This window comes from Lissotriton helveticus, chromosome 7 (assembly GCF_964261635.1).
Source record: "Lissotriton helveticus chromosome 7, aLisHel1.1, whole genome shotgun sequence".
Lineage (NCBI taxonomy): Eukaryota > Metazoa > Chordata > Amphibia > Caudata > Salamandridae > Lissotriton > Lissotriton helveticus.
This window is the reverse complement of record NC_136068.1, coordinates 545,334,663-545,353,785: the sequence shown is the minus strand read 5'-3', so window position 1 is coordinate 545,353,785 and position 19,123 is coordinate 545,334,663. Positions and strand designations below refer to the sequence as shown.

The window sequence follows — 19,123 nt, the reverse complement described above, 5'->3', positions numbered from 1 at the left end:
GGTGAGAGCAGTCCTCTAGGTCCTCATGGTTTGCTACTGTAAGTCCTCCACATCGGAGACTCTAGTTATCATCTGGTCGAGCCTCATTGACATGTTCCTGAAAACATTTGATTCTACTCGCCAGTGTATTATTATAGTTGGGGGCGGTGTCTCCGTCAAGGAACCAGGTCTTGAGCCTCTTCCTGAATTCTGTCAGCCATGTAGGGGATGGTGTTTCAAGGTCTATGCAGCAAAGCAGAAGGAGCTCCCACTGCTGCAGTGGATGTGGCGGGTGCAAGGGGGATTAAAGAGGAGCGGAGGTGTCTAGAGGTTGGTGGAAGTTCAGTTGATGGTTGATCTAAGCAGGTTCTAGTTCATAGATGGCTGTGTAGGTTTGTGTGAGGATCTTCAACTGCCATCTCTTCTGGACGGGAAGCAAGTGGTGGTCTCTCACAGAAAGTGCCTCTTTTTACATGTTTAGCCCCCACATTTTGCCAGGAAATTGATGTGGTTTCGCTTGTAGTGCACAGGATCCCTGCCAACCAGGATCCCTGTACCAGTGCTTCTTCCCTAAAAACTATTCCACAACTGGCCCTTCAGGCCCCCTCTAAGCCCCTAGTAAGTAGTACCTGGGTACCTAGGGCATTGGTACTGTAGAGCGTCCCCTATGGACTCCTCACCTAGGCCATGCAGACTGCAACTAGCACTGCCTAAAATATAGATGTCACCCTTCTAGTAGGCGTTACAAGCCCTAAGTCAGGGAGCACTATATCACAGGTGTGGGCATATCTGCATTAGCAGATATGCCTCTACAATATTCCTTAATGTTGTTAGTGTCATGGAAGCCATAGAGAGTACATGGTCTTACAACTCAAGACCCTCAGCACTATGATTGCTTCACTGAACACAGGAGTGTTTGGTACCAAACTACTCACAATAAACCCTGACTGATGCCAGTGTGATTTATTGTAGCTTGTACCTAGAGGGCACCTCATTGATGCCCCATGAAAACCTACCCACCTAGAATAGCTGTAGGTAGCCTACCTACCAGACATGTTTCTGTACCCCCCCCCCCCGAGTCTCTGCTTCTAGCCCCCACTTTGGACGGGAAAATGTAAAAGAATAGGAGGTGTTCCTACATCCGCCAACTCTACCCCTAGGTGAGGGAGGCTAGGTGAAGTTCATCTTTCAGTCCCCGCCACCTTGAAGATGGGGAAATGCCTCCAATCAGGGCTAGGTCTGTGCCCTCTCCAACATGAGGGTGGCATAATTGAGGGTGTCGTCACCCAAGGTAAGGTGCCCATTGGCGCGAACTGCTACTCCCCAAAACACTCCTGAATTTGGTATTTAGGTGACTCCCTGGACCTGGAAACTAGTTCCCGGCCAACCTAAGAAGACAGACGAAGAAGACTCTGTGCTGCGAAGTCTGAAGAGGGCTACTGACTTGGCCCTAGCGGCCTGTCTCCAGCTTCAAAGCCCCTGCGAAGAAGACGACACCTGTCCTACAGCCAGCGACGTCTTAGAACACTAGGATGACTGTCTGCCCATCGAAAATGACCAGAGGCTTCAGAGGACAGCGGCTCTATCCCCAAGAAACCTACACATAGGATTCCAAATCCGCAAGTCCTGCCCACTCTGCACCGGACTATTCTGGCCTGTGTCCAGGTGGACCACGGACCCAGAACAGGTTCCCCAGCAATCCTGACCTCAAGTCCATCATTAGCTGACCACTTCTGGACTCCACGACGACGCCTGCATCCTGAGATTCCCCCTGACCACACCCAGCTCCGGTAAGAAGTCTCTGATGTCTAAAGGCACCCCTATATTGAAGCCCCTGGTCCTTGGTGAGCTGAGTTAACGGTGCCCCTACGACCTCCTACAATTCTACTTACCTCTGCTGTCGTTGGTCCCACTCCTGAAACCTCTGGTGCGATGCCTGCAGTCTGTTTGTCTGAAGCAAGTTCTCCATTGAATAGCATCATGGGCCAACGCCGGTATTTGCACCCTGCACCCGGTGCCCTTGTGCCCACTGGTGGTGTATGTTTGGTGCTGTTTTGTGTATCTCCCCCCCTCTTGTACTTGTTCTAACCCCCAAACCTTGGTCCCTTCAACCGGTTTACCTACCAGCAAGCAGTTTGCTTTGAGTTTCGAGCACCTCCAGTCTCCATTGCAACGCATTGGGCCGAACTCAGATTTTGGCCTCTTCACCCAGCCACGCCTTTCCTGCTGATGGTCAGGTTTTGGTAGTCACCTGACCCTTGCCCCTTGCTGATCTTTGGTCTCAAAGACTAGAACTGTAAGTTCACTACTTACCTATCTCACCATATTATTGTTTTTCTCCATAGGATAACACCAAACTGTTCAAAAATTGCACTAAGTTTCAACTTTTAAAAGACTAAAGTAGTTCTATACTCTGCTCTCCCTCAAGCCACCCAGACATCACTTTTTGTGCCTCACTTTGTGAAACCTTCTCTTTAAATCTTCGCATTGGAGCTCAAACCAGGGATGTTTACTCACCAAGGAACAATATCAGCCTTTACATTACATTTTACTATTTCTGGCATCAGAAACTTAACGACTTCCTTGATAATCTCACCATACCACTGTACTACATGGACGCCCTCTTCCCCCTCTCGTGGAAATACTTTACTAGCTTGGTATCCACCCATATGTGCTATACACATCATCAATGAGTCATTGTTCTTTTCAGGATAGTTTTCCAGAGGGGTCACAGTTTGTCTCTGGGTGAGTTCCAACCTGAAAACCACCTAGTGATCACTTCAAGGGGTTTCATCCACTCTAGAGGAATGGCACAACACAAAGTTCCTCGGTTGTAGAAACATATCATCTATACAACACTTCTAGTTGCTATAAACATAAGTTTGGGTTGCTGGAGTGTCACTATTAAAGAAACCATTTAGGCCAACACATCCTAATTCTTACCAAAAGCTTTGTTAGCTGGAGTCTTGTTGCTCCAGTTTTTCAACAGATTGTAAAGGCTACATAGCCACACTCTCAGAACTTGCCTACATTTTTTGCCACCAGAACATCTTTCCGAACTTTCCACATGAAGCACACACAATTTCAGATTGACAAAGCTACTGTTTCTTTTCTGCAGGGTACACGTTTGTTACAGTATGGCAATGTCACATTCATTAATTACTATGTGGAATTGTAGGATGTGTTAAAATAAAAATGCACCTTTGGCCCTTTGCATTAAATGTGCATAATGCTGACACAGAGATCTGCACTTAATTCATTAGATTTATTTTTAGGCTTATAGTGCTAAAGTGGCACCCAGCCTTACAAGCATACCTTTTCAGGTAAGCTTTATTTTCTCCCCTCAGTATTGATGCTGCTATAAAAGAACTGTGCTGCAAATCCATAAGTTACTTTCCTGTAACACTGATTTCACATCCTGGTATCCTAAATTAAAAAATCCTATACCACCTGCATAAGGGGATTGGGTAGTTCTAATGGTTAGGTGTTTTCAACGCATGATGCTTCAACATGTACTGTGCAAGTGATAATAAAGCCTTTTGATCTGTGATGCTTCCTGCTGCAGGTGCAGGGAGATAATGCCAGTGAACTGGATTTTGGAGCTGTGCAGCGAGGTGATGCTGAAATGGAGCAGAAGATGAATCGAGCAATCCGGGCATGTGTGGAGCGCCAGAACATGAACCCTATTTGTAGTATCCATGACCAGGGGGCTGGAGGCAATGGTAAAGTACCTTACTGGGCATTTGGTGAGCAATGAAGGGTTTGGGGAGAGGGCTAGCCAAAGTCATTAATTAAGGCATGCACAGCTTGAGACAAGGGTCAGTATGGTGGGGTTCCTATATATTCAGCTAGTCCAAGAGGTAGGGAAGATGATTTTAGCGGCAGCAGCTCCTCTGCTATGGTGGAGGAGCGTCGCACGACCTGCCAGCAGCCCAAAAAAAACTATAATAAACTCTTGTTTATTATCTTTTTATTTTTCTCCCGGAGCAGAGGCTTGGGGGTGGGGTCAGGGTCAGGGTGGTGATAGGCTGGAGGGGGAGTGTTGGGCACTGCTTACACTGTGCATGTGGGTTTGGCAAGCCGTCTCATGCTGGCCAAACCCACATGCACAGTGAAGCTCCCTCCAACCCCAGCTGCATTGCTGGGTTGGAGAGAGCAGGCATAGGCTCCCAGTCTGTGGGAGCGCAAATCATTAGCACTCAGGCCAATCCTGACGCTACTTTCAGCAGCTTAAAAGCAGCATCCGGATTGGCTGCAAATCAGTCTCGGAGCTTTGCCTGGAGAAGCGAGGAGTGTGATGCGGCGAGCAGGTAAGTGTTTTTTTTTCCTTCTCCACCTTCCCACCCCCCTTATCCCTGTATCTAACCTTACTGGTCGCTACTGGATTTGAGAGGCATACTGAGAAGTAACGTAAAGCTGACATGTAGCAGGAGGGCATGGAATGGAGAAGGCAGTTGAAGTTGCTTCATAAGTGTAAACAGACAAGAATGCTACAGGCCAAGTTAGTACTTTTGACATTCACTAGATTCTATTCTTGTTTTCCCTTCAGGAAATGTGTTAAAGGAGTTGAGTGAACCTGCAGGCGCTGTGATCTATGCTGACAAGTTCCAGGTTTGTTTGTGTTTCTTCCTTTGTCAATGGATATGGTCACTATTATCTCAATTTCCATTGTCAATAAGCACAGCACAAATTTAGCTCTCTTGGTTCCCTGGTTGCTCTTCAGCTCTTGCATCCCCTGGGTGCTTCCCTGGTGAGACATCCTTGTTTGACCTCTCTACATCCTCCTTATACACTCTGTGCTGTGCACTATTTGGTCTGCTCCAATATTCCTTCTGCGCCCATGTTTTCTCAATACCTAGCCCTAGCACTGAGCCCCTATTCACACAACTTGACCCAGCACTGATCCTCTGTGCCATGGCCAAGGTTCCTGGCCAGGCTCAATCTGGGTCTTTAGCTTTATTGTTTCCCTAGCTGGTCAGATTCTGGCAGTTGAGCTCCTGGTGTAGCTCTTCCTTCAAACCACTGACACCTGGCTCATTCATTTGTCTTTTTGTGTTTCTCTCTATAATGCATATTCCTAGCACAATTCACACCTTTTTCAATGAGATTATTCGAGAGTTCTGTTGTATTTCAATGCTTTTTGTCAGTTTATTCTTTTCTGTGAAACATAGCGCCTTGTCTAAGAAAGTTCTGTTAAAATGCGTTGAGGAGAATTAGAATTGCATCATCAGCGTAAGCCAAAATCAGAATAGTGAGTGTTTTAAAAGAAGGGTCATCCAGTGTGGAACCTTCCAGTGCGGTCTTAACCATATTTGAAATTTAAAAGGGCAAGGCCGCAACCCTGTCTGTCACCCCTCATAATCTGGAAGGACTGTGTGCATTCCCCGTTTCGTCCATAACGCACACATGCCGTAGCTTGGGAATAAGGCTAGCGAATAAAGTTGATCAATACTAGATCATTGCCCATCACTTCCATTATATTCCATCATTTCGAATGATTCCCACAGTCAAATTGGGCTGTTAAATCCATGAAGGACATGTAAGTTTAGCCACTCTTTGCTGAGGTATATTTGGAAGTAATCAGGCTCCGATTCAGGCACTAATCTTTTGCCCCTCTTCCCCTTTGGAAGCCATATTGGTCTGGAATCAGGTTTTTCCCTAACCTATTCTTCCAGCCTGTTTAACAAAATACGATCCATCAATTTCAAAGTCCTATCCAAGAGGGAGTTTGGTCTGTAATTCTGGGGTTTTGCTTTATCACACTTTTATATATTGGGACGATTATGCTAGTTTTCCAGGAAGCTATAGGGCCCAATTTAGATATCGTGAATTAGAAAATTGTCGGCAAGGGGATTGGCTTAAAAACAATTTACAGAAATCGAATTAGATTGTCACTTAAAGATTCGACTCAATTCAATTGTTATCTGGTAGCAGATTTGATTTGTTATACCTCTAAAACTAGGAGTGATGATACCACACAATTATGGCAAAGAGAACAACAACACGGGGAATCTTTTTTATCAAAAAGTTATTATTTTCTTATTGTGCAAAATTTATAAGAGTACATATCGGTCATGACAATTAATCCAAAATACATTCAGATGAAAAAGGAATGAAACAAATCCTCCTATAATACATCAGAATAGAAAGTCCAAACTGAGATATAAAATACCATGACTACTAATTTTGCTACAAGTAAGTCACTTGTGTCATCAATTATGATAGAGTATTGGACTTAGAAGTCGACGTTTCGGTCTTTAATGTTTACTACACAAGACCTTCTTCAGGACAGTGTAAATTTGCATCTAACGAGGACCCCTCAAGGATTGGATCCCAACAGAGATTCCAAAGAGAGCGTCTGTGTAACAGTCCTGATTTTCTGGACGTGTGTCAGAGACACTAATCCGTGTATAGGTACGTTTTCTTCCTCAATGGGAATATTTCTTGGCACTTGGATCTTTTCATACAATAATTTTAACGGAGTGATGTATTTGCGTCCGATCCGGGCTTTTGTCTCAGGCAGACTCTTCAAACTGAGCACTCTCACGTTACTACACCGTTTGAAGAGTCTGCCCGTGACAAAAGCCCGGATCGGACACAAATGCATCACTCCTTTCAAATCCTTGTATGAAAAGATCCAAGTGCCAAGAAATATTCCCATTGAGGAATCTTCCTATAAAGTAGTTGCTTATTGGTACTATACGCCGGCGCGCATCAAGTCTTGGGATAGCACTAAGTCAGACCTCTGCTGGCGGGGGTGTGGCCTTCCTGGCACCCAGGTGTACCTGTTGTGGCACTGCACAAAACTGGTGCGATATTGGGCTGCGGTTCTTGATGACTTTGATGAAGCGTTCGACATTATACTGCCCCGGATCCCTGAGCATACACTGTTGGGACTCCCCCACCCCAAATTCTTCCCATTGCGCTCGCAGAAGGGTAGACCGATTGCCTTAGCATTGCTAGCGGCGCGACAAGTCCTTTTAACACACTGGGGCTCCTCGGATGCCCCTGATGCGCACGACTTGATCTGGAGACTCTGGCATATCCTAGCAATGGAGCGCCTCTCACTCAGCATTGATGGGAAAGGAGCGGAGTATGTGAAGCTTTGGGGTCCATTTCTGCAGCTCCTCTCCAAGGAACTGAGGGAAGTCACTTGCCCAAAATACCTACAAATTTTGCAACTTATTCCGCTAGATCCAGTTGGGGCCACTACCGTAGTTTGAACTATTTTGGGAGGTAGCTGACGGCCGTGGAAGGTTTGGATGGGAGGGTTGATACTGATGCAGAGGGGGTGGGAAGGGAGGGGAGTTTTTGGGGGGTGGAGGGTGTTGGTGTTTGTCTGTTTTCTTGTTTCTTTTCTGCTATAAAATTGGTATCTTAGTGATTGTATGCCATGGACACTATGGACTGAAGCTCTTTTACGCGGGGTTGCCCTCCGGGCTGTAGGCCTGTACGCTTTGTGTTGACCATGCTATCCGCTGTGCCGGCCGGTGGATGTAGGCAGTTGAGCTGTGTCTTTGATTCGATACCATGTCATAAAAATGATTGAATCTAAAAAAAAATGCACTCAGAGGGCATCTTAGAGGTGGCCCCTGAAAAACAACCAGCCTCTGGTGGGTTCTCGGACTGGTACGCACCGGCGGGCCACCATGAGACATTTGGCTGGACCCCAAGGGTGGGACCCTTCACTCCTTAAGCCCAGAAACAAAGCCTTTCCTGGGCGGAGGTGTTCACACCTCCCCGAGGCCAGGAAGAGCCATTTGTGGCAGGGGAGCTTCAAAAGCCTGGCAGCCTTTGTAATGCGACCCCCAGCCTCTCCTGCTATCAGGAGCAGGCCCCCTTCCTGTCTCCCCTCCTTTTGAGTGGGAAGACAGGCGGGAAAAAATAGCACAGCCCAGAAGGTGTGCCCACCTCAGCCAAACCCACCCCCCAGGTGGGGGAGGAGAGGTGAAGCCCACTCTTCAGTGGCCGCCATCTTGCAGATGGCAGGCACTCTCCAATCAGGACTAGGGATTGTGCCCACTCCCCCACGTGGGGTTAGCACACAAAGGGTGTAGTCACCCTAAGGTCAGTAGCCCATTGGGTACTAACCTCGAGACCCCTAAAACACAGTATTTTGGGGGCAACCCTGAACCATGAAGGCAGATTTCCGCAACCTAAGAAGGCAAAGGACGAAAGAAGATGCCCAGCAGAGGAGACTGCAGAGAACAATTGACTTGACCCCAGCCCTACCAGCCTGTCTGCAGTTTCCAGAGATCCTGCGCAAAAAGTCAGCTTGTCCTGCAGCCAGCCACCTCCAGAACCCTGGGAGGACTGACTGCCTTCAACTAAGACCGGATCTCCTGTGAACAGCAGCTCTGTTCAAAAGAAAACTCCCAAGATAGACTCTGAACCTGCTGAGGACAAAGAAACCCGACGCCTGGAACCACCACTGCACCCGTTGCCTACTGCCCGAGTTCGATTGGCCCACCGGTCCCAGTGAGGTCCCCCAGCACTCCTTAGTCTGACTCCACCGCGGGTAGACCCCTACAGGACTCCCCGACGTCGCCTGCAGCCTCTGCACAAAGACACCCACTACCACGAGTGGCCGGTAAGGTGAAATCCAACCTACAAAGACACCCCTGTATCCAGCCGCCCTGTGCCCTGGAGAAAAGAACCTGAGGTGCACCTACGTCTCAGAGCCCTCCCAACATACCTGTCCTGCTGTTGGTTCCTCCCGGAAGACTTCCTTGACCGAGCCTGCAGCTAAAAACCTAAATTGAAAATCCCCATTGAAAAGAACAGGGCACCCGACGCCAAAACAGCAACGTGCACCCAGCCGCCTCAGTGCCACCGCGGGTGCACTTTGTGTGCTAAACCGGATCCCCCTTTGCCCTGAGCCTAACACCAGGAGCTTGGCTCCGTTCAACCTTGTGGCCTGCCCCTCAGCAGCCACCAACCAGAGGCCCTGTATCCCCATTGGATAACATTGGGCCTCACCACTCTGCACCTGGCCGCCCTAGTGCTGCTGAGGGTGTAACAAGAATGCATCCTTGACCCTGGGGACCCCTGGGTCTACTCTCACAATACCAACTCCCACAACCGAATGCTTACCTTTGAACCGATAACCCTATTTTCCTCCTTAGGATAACTTTGACTGGTTTTCTGTAAAAGTGTGGAGTTGGAAAATCTATAGAAGTCTTTAAAACTGTAACCAAATAACAAAAGCGCTTTTACTTACCGTTCTACCGGAAATGTCCCAGTGCAGTATCCAGGTATACTGCACTGTGTAAGAAAAGTAATCTGTAAAGTAATCTACTTGACATTCTACTAAAAAGCCAATACAAAGCAAAAAACAAAGCCAAAATACAATCTTTCAAAGCATTGCATTACTAGTAGTTCTACTGTAATCAAATCAAAAGTATATATACAACTGCAATACAAACTGTTTACAAACGGTATTATTACTGCACAGTACTCATCACTTACCTGTGCCAGGCTTGCTTGGTTCTACGAAATAAAATAACTAAAAGAATATTTTTATACAAACAACATTGGTCAGTCTTTTAGTGTGTGACAATCATTTGCTAATTGAGTGTGTACAACAAATGCTTAACACTACCCTCTGACAAAGCCCTACTGCTAGCCAACACTACCACAAATAGAGAGTGAGGTGCTATCTACTTTTACCTCTGCCTACCGTTGGGGTTCCATTGGACTCTGTGCACACTATACCTCACTTTGGTATAGTATATAAAGAGCCAGCTTCCTACAGAACCACCATCTTGTGCAGCATTTACTGGCATCCAAATCAACCCTCTTATTCGGCACATATGTGAATCAGATGCCCTCTATCCCCCAGCCCCACATACACTCATCCTTTATACATGTCCCACACATTATGAAGGTAAGGAACACAAGTTAAGGGGACTAAACAGACGTTTAACCAGCAAGAGTCATTCGCCGATAGGCGAAAATACCTATTCCCTGAGCTCTAGATGAACTGCCACCTCTGCCAGTCAGCATATAGCCTGAGTTGCAGTAGCCATGGTCACTCAGCAAGTAGGGAATGCTTTCAGTGTAGTTGTCCTTTTGTATTTTGTGGGGTGGCAACTACGTCAAGGATTAGGTTTGGGGTACAAATTGGAGGTAGGACAGGATCGCAAGCCTCCTTATTATTCACTTATCGCAGTCTGCATATAGCAAAATTGATCTATAGTCTATACAGTTAAACATGCAATGCATTTTGTGTTCCAAGTATTACAAATAAAGCAGATTTTTTGCCTCTGTATATGTGATGGAGCATAAGGTTGAGTGTATTTTATGGCAAATCCTTATAATGCCCAATGTTGTATTTACAGTTATACTATGTCTCCCACTTGTCCCAGCCTTTTTAAATTAATTTGCTGATTTATTTTCTCAACGCAACTGTTAGTTGTTGCATATTTTGAGCACTTTTCTTGTGAATGCTTCAATGCCTTTTTACTGAATGTATGCGTCTTATGTCTTTAAATGATTTTCATTTCTTCTGTTCTGCCTACTCACTTGCATCTTTTGCCTGGTGCAATAAATGCACTATCATACACAGCTCTAAACTTATCCTGGTATTATCTCTTTTTTTATTGACATCTTTTTTATTGATTTTCACAATACAAAGATGACATCTTGAAAGCATCAGCTTTTCAGCATGTATCCAATTCAGAATGAAAGTTATCCCTTTAGTGAAGGGGTCTCGAAGTATACAGCAGTAGTTCAGATCCATTTTCCATATGTTTCTTGTCCTGGCCTCTTGACTGTGTTTATGTGCCTTATTTGTATTTGCATGCTGTAAGTAGTTACCTGGATAAAATTGTGCGGTCTGTTCTCCCCCCCTGCAGCTAGGTGATCCCACTTTGAGTGTGCTTGAGATCTGGGGTGCAGAGTACCAGGAGTCCAACGCCCTTCTTATGCGCCCCCGGGATGCAGACTTTCTGAAGAAAGTATGTCAACGTGAGAAGTGTCCTGTCGATTTTGTGGGAGAAATCACTGGTGATGGCCGAGTAAGTGACATTCATAATTGCCATCCTCCCTAATCTCTTTCCAGGGATGGGAAGTGATGCAAGACTATTCCATTTCTTGGAGAACCTCTGATGGGAGTTTGAAGATATGCAGGATTCACTGGGGAGACATACGTTCTAGGAGACCACCCCCTACTGACCACACTTGCTTTCTTTGTTTCAGATTGTGTTGTTGGACAGGCATGTCCAGAATACTGTACTTGATGCAGAAGATCGACAATCCAAGCCTGTGGACCTGCAACTAGAGTGGGTTTTGGGAAAGATGCCCCAAAAGGTAAGAACTTTAACATTATGCAAGGTGAAATGCTTCAGTTCGGTTTGTAAAACTTTAAAGTTTGCTGTAGTGGCCCAGTGGTTTATCTTGGATGGACTGTATCTGCCCTGCTTATGTAGTATTCTACTGCAGGGTCTCAGTGACCTTTCCTCAGGAGAAGGTTGTTTGTTATTATGTGGTTTGTCGTGCATACTCCTCCACCTCCGGTTGCTTTTCCTATGTTGGAAGATGATCTTTTTCATATTCTATAGCTGTAAGCGGTCATTCAGCACTGTGTATGGTCACTTGTGATTAATGAGCAGCTGCTGTGCTTCTGGGCACATGATTTCTTTTAAGGAGATTGTTGACAAATGATAGGGAGTGAAAAGGTGACCTTCCAAAGTACAAACACTGAACACAATGAATTTGTTGCCTTGGTGACCAACCAGTACTGCCCTCTTGGAACTAATGAGATTTGTGAAGCCAGCATTAGAGAACTTCCAGGACTCACTGGAAACTGGTGCAGTGCCAGAAGAGCAGAAACCAGCATGCTGAGAGTAAAAGAGAAACCATGGAAATGATTACCTCCAGAGCTTGTCATCAATAGCTTGTGAATGGTCTCCAAAAGAAGGCCATTTAGTGAAAAGCAGTACATCTGAGAACAGTACGGGTCCCAGTATTAGTTAATGTATTGATTAATGGCCTAAAGTACATACTTTTGTTGTAAAGTTGCACATTATTTTAACTGCACCTGAATGTAGACCACTACAAACATAACGGATACTAGAAAGTATGGCCTCCTATGAATTTCATCGAAATGTAGGGAAGTCATTCATGGTGGGCGTAGGATAGTAAAATGTAGCATATGAGTGGCTTTTCCACAAATCAAAAATCCCTGCAGGCCGGTTGTATGATGAAACCCCACATGCTTTTATAACGCAGTCTGTACCCTGACAGTGACGTTATCATGTGTAACATTACCATGCAAGTTATTACTGCGACTTGCTTTAGGGGAAGCTGGACTGTGGAATAGTATACATTAGTGTTCCAACCCCAGTCTACCAACAGTATAGAAGGTGTTGATTTAAAAATCCTTTACCAGTCCAACAACGTGCCCCCTAAAGCAAGTTGTTGTAACGACTTGCGTGGTAAAGTAACGCAAGGTAATGTCGCAGTTGGGGTAGTGAGTGGGTTGTAAAAGCAGGTTGTTGTTGTTTTGACTGTGAGGTAAAGGATGTTTCCCCTGTAGACCCTGATTCATAAAGGTCCCAGGGATGCATTCTGTAAATATGACTTTTGTAGAATTCAAGTAGTAGGCCAGAGAGGTTTAGATTTTCATGCACAGGGTTTTTCAACAGTTCGTTTAGTGTTAGGCAACCTTCAAGCTCTTGTTTCTTTAACATTCCTGAAAAGCATGTTGCTAAAGAATGGTTCTAACTGCAAATTCCTTGCCTTGTGAATATCCCCAGGCGCCAGAAAGGATCTGGATAATTTTAGAGCGGTTCTCCTGTGCGCCACTAAGTAGTGTTGTTCAGCTCATCCTTGTGTATGCTCAATTCACTTAAGTTTAGTACTTGTGGATCCATAATATGAAACACACAGCCTTTTCATTGGTTGATAGAGCAGTAACCAGTTTTTAAATTAGTCTACTCTTTCTGGTGGATTCACGTCCACCGGGGAGCTTCTGGTAAGCTGTGGAAAGCCAGGTCTTTGTGGCTTTTCAGTACTGAAGGATGCATTTTCTGTGCAACCCGCTGGATGTATGATGGTACCCTCATGCATTTCCCATTCATACCTTTACTCGATAGTCACTACCCTAACTGTGATGTACCATGCAATTCGTTACAATGACATACCTTAGGGGGCATTAAACTTAGGAATAGTATAACTTAATATTCCAACGCTAGTTAGTAGGGAAGATGTTGGTCTTAAAATCCAAAACCAGTCCCACAACGCGCCCCCTAAAGCAAGTTGTTCTAACGACGTGCATGGTAAAAGAATGCATAGTAATGTCGCAGTAAGGGTAGTGACTGCGGAATAAAGGCGGGTCGTGTTTCTGCCCATGGGGTAAAGGATGCTTCCCCAACCCAATAAGGTTAAATATGGTCTACAGACTAGACCACCGAAGAGGGAGGAGTTGAAATTTCCATCAGATTCTATAAAAGCCCTCTGCTGACCTCTTGACACTCGCCCACAATGGAACAATTTCACTCCTATCGAGTCTGGAAAAAATCATTGAATCATACATTAATACACTGTTATCCTCTCATCAGGAGGCTACACTATATCTGAATTCACATCAATGCAGTTTCCCCCAGAGCATCAGTACAGTCAATACTTACATTTAAATCTAAGCTTCCTATTTGCCTAGACTTGGACAACACTGCCATCCAAATGCAGATTTTCTAAAGCCCTGGTAGGATTAAAATCATGATATTATTAAAGACACTTTCTCTATTCTCACATTCATCAAACATTTCTGAATTATTGCTGCAGGAAAGAACCTCTTTTTGTCATGGTCACCCCCATTTATTGCCACTGTTTTTTGACTAATGTGCACTGGGTCCCTGCTAACCAGGCCCCAGTGCCAGTGCGTGTTCCCTAAAAACTAGGCAAAATGGTCTAGTTGTAACTCAATTGGCACACATTTTAGCACCATTTCAAGTCCCAAGAAAGGGGTACCGGTGATACCTAGGGCTGGGTACAAAAGGGTCCCTAAAGACTGCAGCATGGTTTACACCACCCTAAGGGACCCCCTACAAATTTCGTGCAGGGTGCCATTACAGACTGCGTGTCATAGAGCAAACCATTAGTTAAGAGGATATGGCACCCTCACTCTGTGTCATGCCAGTCACTGTATGTAATAAATGTAAGTTACCCCTACAGCAGGGCTTGTATCCCTAAGGCAGGGTGCATTACATTACATGTGAGGGCATATCTGCTTGAGCAGATATGTCCCTGTGTTGTCTAGTTCCATTACTAAATGGTACAAGTGAACAGTGAGGCCATCTTACGTATATGTACTAGGCACTGGACTTTACGAGTTCCCCAGCTACAGGATTACTTTACTGAAACCTATGTTGTTTGATATCAAACACCTTTCTTAATAAATCTGCACTGTTGCCAGTACAATATCTTCGAGGCATATAAGCTGCTGATCACACACTATGCATAGATCACCATCTGGCGTTGGGCCCGGATGTTTGCAGTTGTTTTTGTCTTGGTAAAGTCTTTGGAAGGCACGAGATAGGTGACTCCTCCTTTGGACTATAGTGTGCATGGGCATCGGCTCCATCTTCAGGTTGTTTATTTTTTTCTGCCATCGAGCTCGGATGCGTTTCTCGCGCTCCTGTTCGGAACCGTCACCGATTCCACTTTCGACGTGCTATCCTTCACCCTCTCTACGGTATTGTTTTCGATCTCGATCCCCAGTCGTCGCGCATCTCTCGAACATCGAAATCCTCGATTTCGATCGTCGACAAGGGCCTTCGGGCCTACCGTGGTCTTGGCATCTGGCTCATGGAAAGGACTCCATTCAAGAAATGTCCTCAATGTGGGTCGAAGTTTCCCCACACCAATCTGCATGAGGTGTGTAACCTCTGCCTTTCACCGGAGCACGAGACTGTGCAGCTTGTCCCTCTTTCCAATCCAAAAAGACCATTCGGGATCATCGAGCTCGAAGAACAATGGCTCTCTAGTCTGCATCCATGCCCAATGGCATCTTCGAAGAGGGCGTTGATGTTCCAGAACAGGAGCGGGTCGAAGAACTCCTCATCAGTGCCTCCGAAGCTGAGGACTCAGACGTCGAAGAACTCACTCCTGCGCAGTGGGTCGTAAGTAAATACATTGACCCTGACCCCCTCCATATACCATCGAAAAAGGCTTTGGTCACACCTTCACCTTCGGGCCCAGGTGCACACTGAGAGACTGCTTCCCATGCCCCACTCTGGGCTCGGCAAAGAAGCCTATTCAGCCGTCAGGCGACTCGGGCTCGAGTCAGTCTGCTATCGGTACCGAAACCCGGTCACCGGCACCGAAAAAGAAACCGCCCTTCTCCGTGCCGATCGCTGCCTCCACATCCAAGCACTTGGCACTGAAATCTACAAGCACCGACCCTTCGACTCAGAAAAAACACTCGAAACTGAGCAAAAAGCCGCTCCCGAAACGTTCGGACTCACCCTTCGGAGCCGAAAAAAGCCTCGGAACCGAAAAAAATACTGGTTCCACAGACAGCCACAGAAACTGTAATGCATCACGGTTCCAAACCAAAAGGCCACAAAACCGTTCCTGAGTCGGTGCCGCATAGGTCTATTGAACCGAAAAAGTTGGCGCCGAAGACCAGCCTCCATCAGAAGAGCTCTTTACACCAGACCCTAGACAGAAAACTCTTCTAAAGACCCTAAAACTGTTCATCTCTCCCTAAGTTCAAAGAAGAGACAATTGGATACGCCTGCACCGACTCCACCACCTAAAAAGAGGGGGGACATTGTCACATCTCCCCTCAGGGTCCCATCTCCACCACCTCCGCCACCTTCTCCTCAGCCTTCCCCACCACACCATTCTCCTACACCATCTCCTCCATCAGGGGACGATGATGACCCCTCTAATGACACGAGGGGGTGCGGAGGAAGAGGCATTAGGGGATCCTAGTCAACCTTCTTCCCCTGATCCCTGGGACGATTACAACACGCCAGATGTCCCTGATGTTCCACAGGAGGACATCTACTCCTCTAGGCCTTCCCCTCCAGAGGACACAACGGGTTTTAATCAGCTACTACACAGATCTGCCCAATACCACAGGGTTAACTTATACCGACCCTGTGGAAGAGGATTTCCTAATGGACACTTTTGATACCTCACAAAGGTCCACCTCTATTTTGCCTATGCTAAAAGGGGCATCAAGCATGCACCTTAAGGGTTTAAAGATCCTGTGAGGGCTAGAGTTATTAACCCCAGAATCGAGATAAAGTACAAAGCTGCCCCTGTGGACCCAGGCTACATTAAGTGCTCCGTACCTTTAGATTCCCTAGTTGTCTCCAATGCTCGGAAAATGGCCAACTCTCAGACATCAGGGGACGCTCCACCCCCTCTGGCAAAAGAACAGCGTCTCAAGCAGCTAACATATGGCGTATCGCCAACACTCAAGCTCTGTTATATAGCACCTCCAGAGCCGTCAACACATATGTCCTTCTGCGTAGACCTGCTTGGCTACACATTTCAGGTTTTAAACCTGAAGTACAAAGTTCCATCTTAAACCAGCCATTCGATCAAGAACACTTATTTGGACCTAATGTAGATTTATCACTTGAAAAAATGAGGAAAGACACAGACAGAGCTAAATCAATCAATCAATCTCTGACAACCCCTACACCTCTTACAAGGCTCCCACTCAGTCTACATTCACCAGAGGTTACCACAGAGGAGGCTACATAGGCAACAATAACAAAGGTAGAGGCAAGACCAACCATACCTGATCTGCCTCCACCCCTACCCAATGAATTGCCTCTGCTCCTCCCGGACCATTCCACTCGGGTTAGGGAACGAGTACAACAGTTCCTTCCTGTCTGGAACAACATCACCACAGACAGGTGTGTGAGACAAATTGTTCAATTAGGTTATTGTCTGGAACTTACCTCTACCCCCCCCAAACATACCACCCAAACAGCGCCCAATGCCGTTAGAACATTTATCACTGCTCAAGCAGGAAGTCCTCTCCCTCCTACAAAAGAGTGCAATAGAACCAGTTCCCCTGCACCAACAAAACACAGGAGTTTACTCTCTGTATTTTCTCATACCAAAAATGGATGGCTCTCTGAGACCTATTCTAGACCTCAAACCCCTAAACCTGTACATACTCAGACCATTTTCACATGGTCACACTTCAGCAGGTCCTTCCTCTTCTTTCACAAGGCAACTTCCTTGCCACTTTAGATCTCAAGGACGCCTACTTCCATATTCCCATTCACACATCTCACAGGAAATATCTCCGGTTCGTAGTGGACGGTCAACACTACCAATTCAAACTACTCACCTTCGGAGTCACCACAGCCCCCCCGGGTATTCACTAAGTGCCTGGCCGTAGTTGCAGCTCATCTGAGAAGACAACACATTCCCATCTTCTCATATTTGGACGACTGGCTTATAGAAGCCAGCTCATACAGTCAGTGTGTACATCACACCCACGCCACTATTCAACTACTCAACAACTTGGGGTTTACAGTAAACCACGGAAAGTCTCATCTACAACCGTCCCACATACAGCAATACCTGGGTGCCACAATAAACACCTCAAATGCACTCGCTTATCCCAGTCCAGCCAAGATAGCAAGCATGCAAACCCTCATAACCAAATTTCAGCCTCACCACTCTCTTCCAGCTCGAGTGTTAATGCAGCTCATAGGGATGATGGCCTCTTGCATATTCATAGTGCCTCACACAAGACTCCAGATGCGTTCTCTCCAAGAGTGCCTAGCACGCCAATGGAACCAGGCTCAAGGTCCGCTAACACCACAGTCTTTCCCAAGCCTAACTGGTTGTGGAGACTGTTTGGATGTCTGTTGGGTCTCTAGAGAGGCCTTTGGGAAGGATAGTGGGAAACCGCTCAGGGAGAACAAGGTCTGATTCAAGGCGGAGATATGGAATCCTACGTCTGGACGATACCATGGATAGGCTTAAGTACTAAATAATGCTGCTAAATAATATAAATGGAAATCGTGAACTCCGTAGTCACAGGGGAGTAATAGGGCCCGCCAGCGTATTATGACCCGTGTGTTTCCCCACACCAGGCGAATTAAGTGAGAACGTAGTATCGCGAATAAACTGTTTGGAAGTGGGGTGGGTATATTGTTGAAGAGGTATAGGAATTTGGGGAGCACAACCATTTTAATTATAGCGACTCAGCCCACAATTGATAAGGGTAATTTCAGCCAATGGTTTATTTGTGTCTCTAGTGCGAAAATCGCTTGCCCATAGTTACGGCGTATTATCATTTCCGTGTCTAGGTGTGTATATATAGTCAGTCAGTCAGTCAAATTCACTTTATTCGGTTAATTGGAACCATAAAAGCATACTAAAAAAATAAATAAAATGTTACAATTACACGTCAACAAGATACAGAGGAAAAAATAGTGTGATCATATCCAAAACACATCATGATAAAAAAGTAAAAAATGTCTCAAGGTTAAAAATGATCTAATTCATAGTAATCTTTTTTCCTTTATTCTAACCACTGCAGTTAGAAAACTAGCAATGTTAAAAATTTCTCACACATTCGTCAGCATCTGTAAATACATAAAAGCAGGTCTAGCCTTTAAAAATCCTTTGCCCCTTAAAATAGGTAAAATAAACCGCCTCCGAATATGGATAAAGTGTTCACAAAATAAGTTAAAATGCATTGAGTCCTGGGTCGAAAAACTATCACATAAACAAACACCACGATCCTCAATCTTTTTCCATCTCTTCGGTTCGGCCAGCAGTAAATGTAATTGATTGAATCTAAATCGTACTAAAAGGAAGCGGTGATGGTGGTTTGTAACTAGATTCAAATAGTGTTCCATTGTACTTGAGGTGAACAATAATTGATGTACCCGCACCAACGTTTTTTTGATCTCACTGGCCTCCCTATCCATCTGTGCAACCAGCAAAAATGTATTTTTAGCCCAGAACAAATCTGCTTTAATCAAGTTTTCTAGTAAATTAAACATTTCTGGACTTCCTAAAATAGTAGCAAGCTTTTTTACGTGGCTCAGCCAAGGGATACTGCTCGCATAATCAAGTGCTAAACAATCACAAATAAAATATAAAAGAGGATGTTGACTGTGGGACAGATAACAAGTTTCTAAGAAATGTATTTTTA

General features: G+C 45.6%; 1 protein-coding gene across 1 annotated transcript in view; it reads left to right on the top strand.

Moving 5' to 3' along the window:
• The window catches only part of PFAS (phosphoribosylformylglycinamidine synthase), a 323,630-nt gene that overhangs the window by 120,981 nt on the left and 183,526 nt on the right, over positions 1–19,123 (top strand). The window contains exons 13-16 of the mRNA XM_078652618.1: positions 3,545–3,701; positions 4,529–4,590; positions 10,836–10,997; positions 11,179–11,289. Coding sequence (XP_078508744.1) covers positions 3,545–3,701; positions 4,529–4,590; positions 10,836–10,997; positions 11,179–11,289 — 492 coding nt within the window. The remainder of the gene's footprint in view (positions 1–3,544; positions 3,702–4,528; positions 4,591–10,835; positions 10,998–11,178; positions 11,290–19,123) is intronic.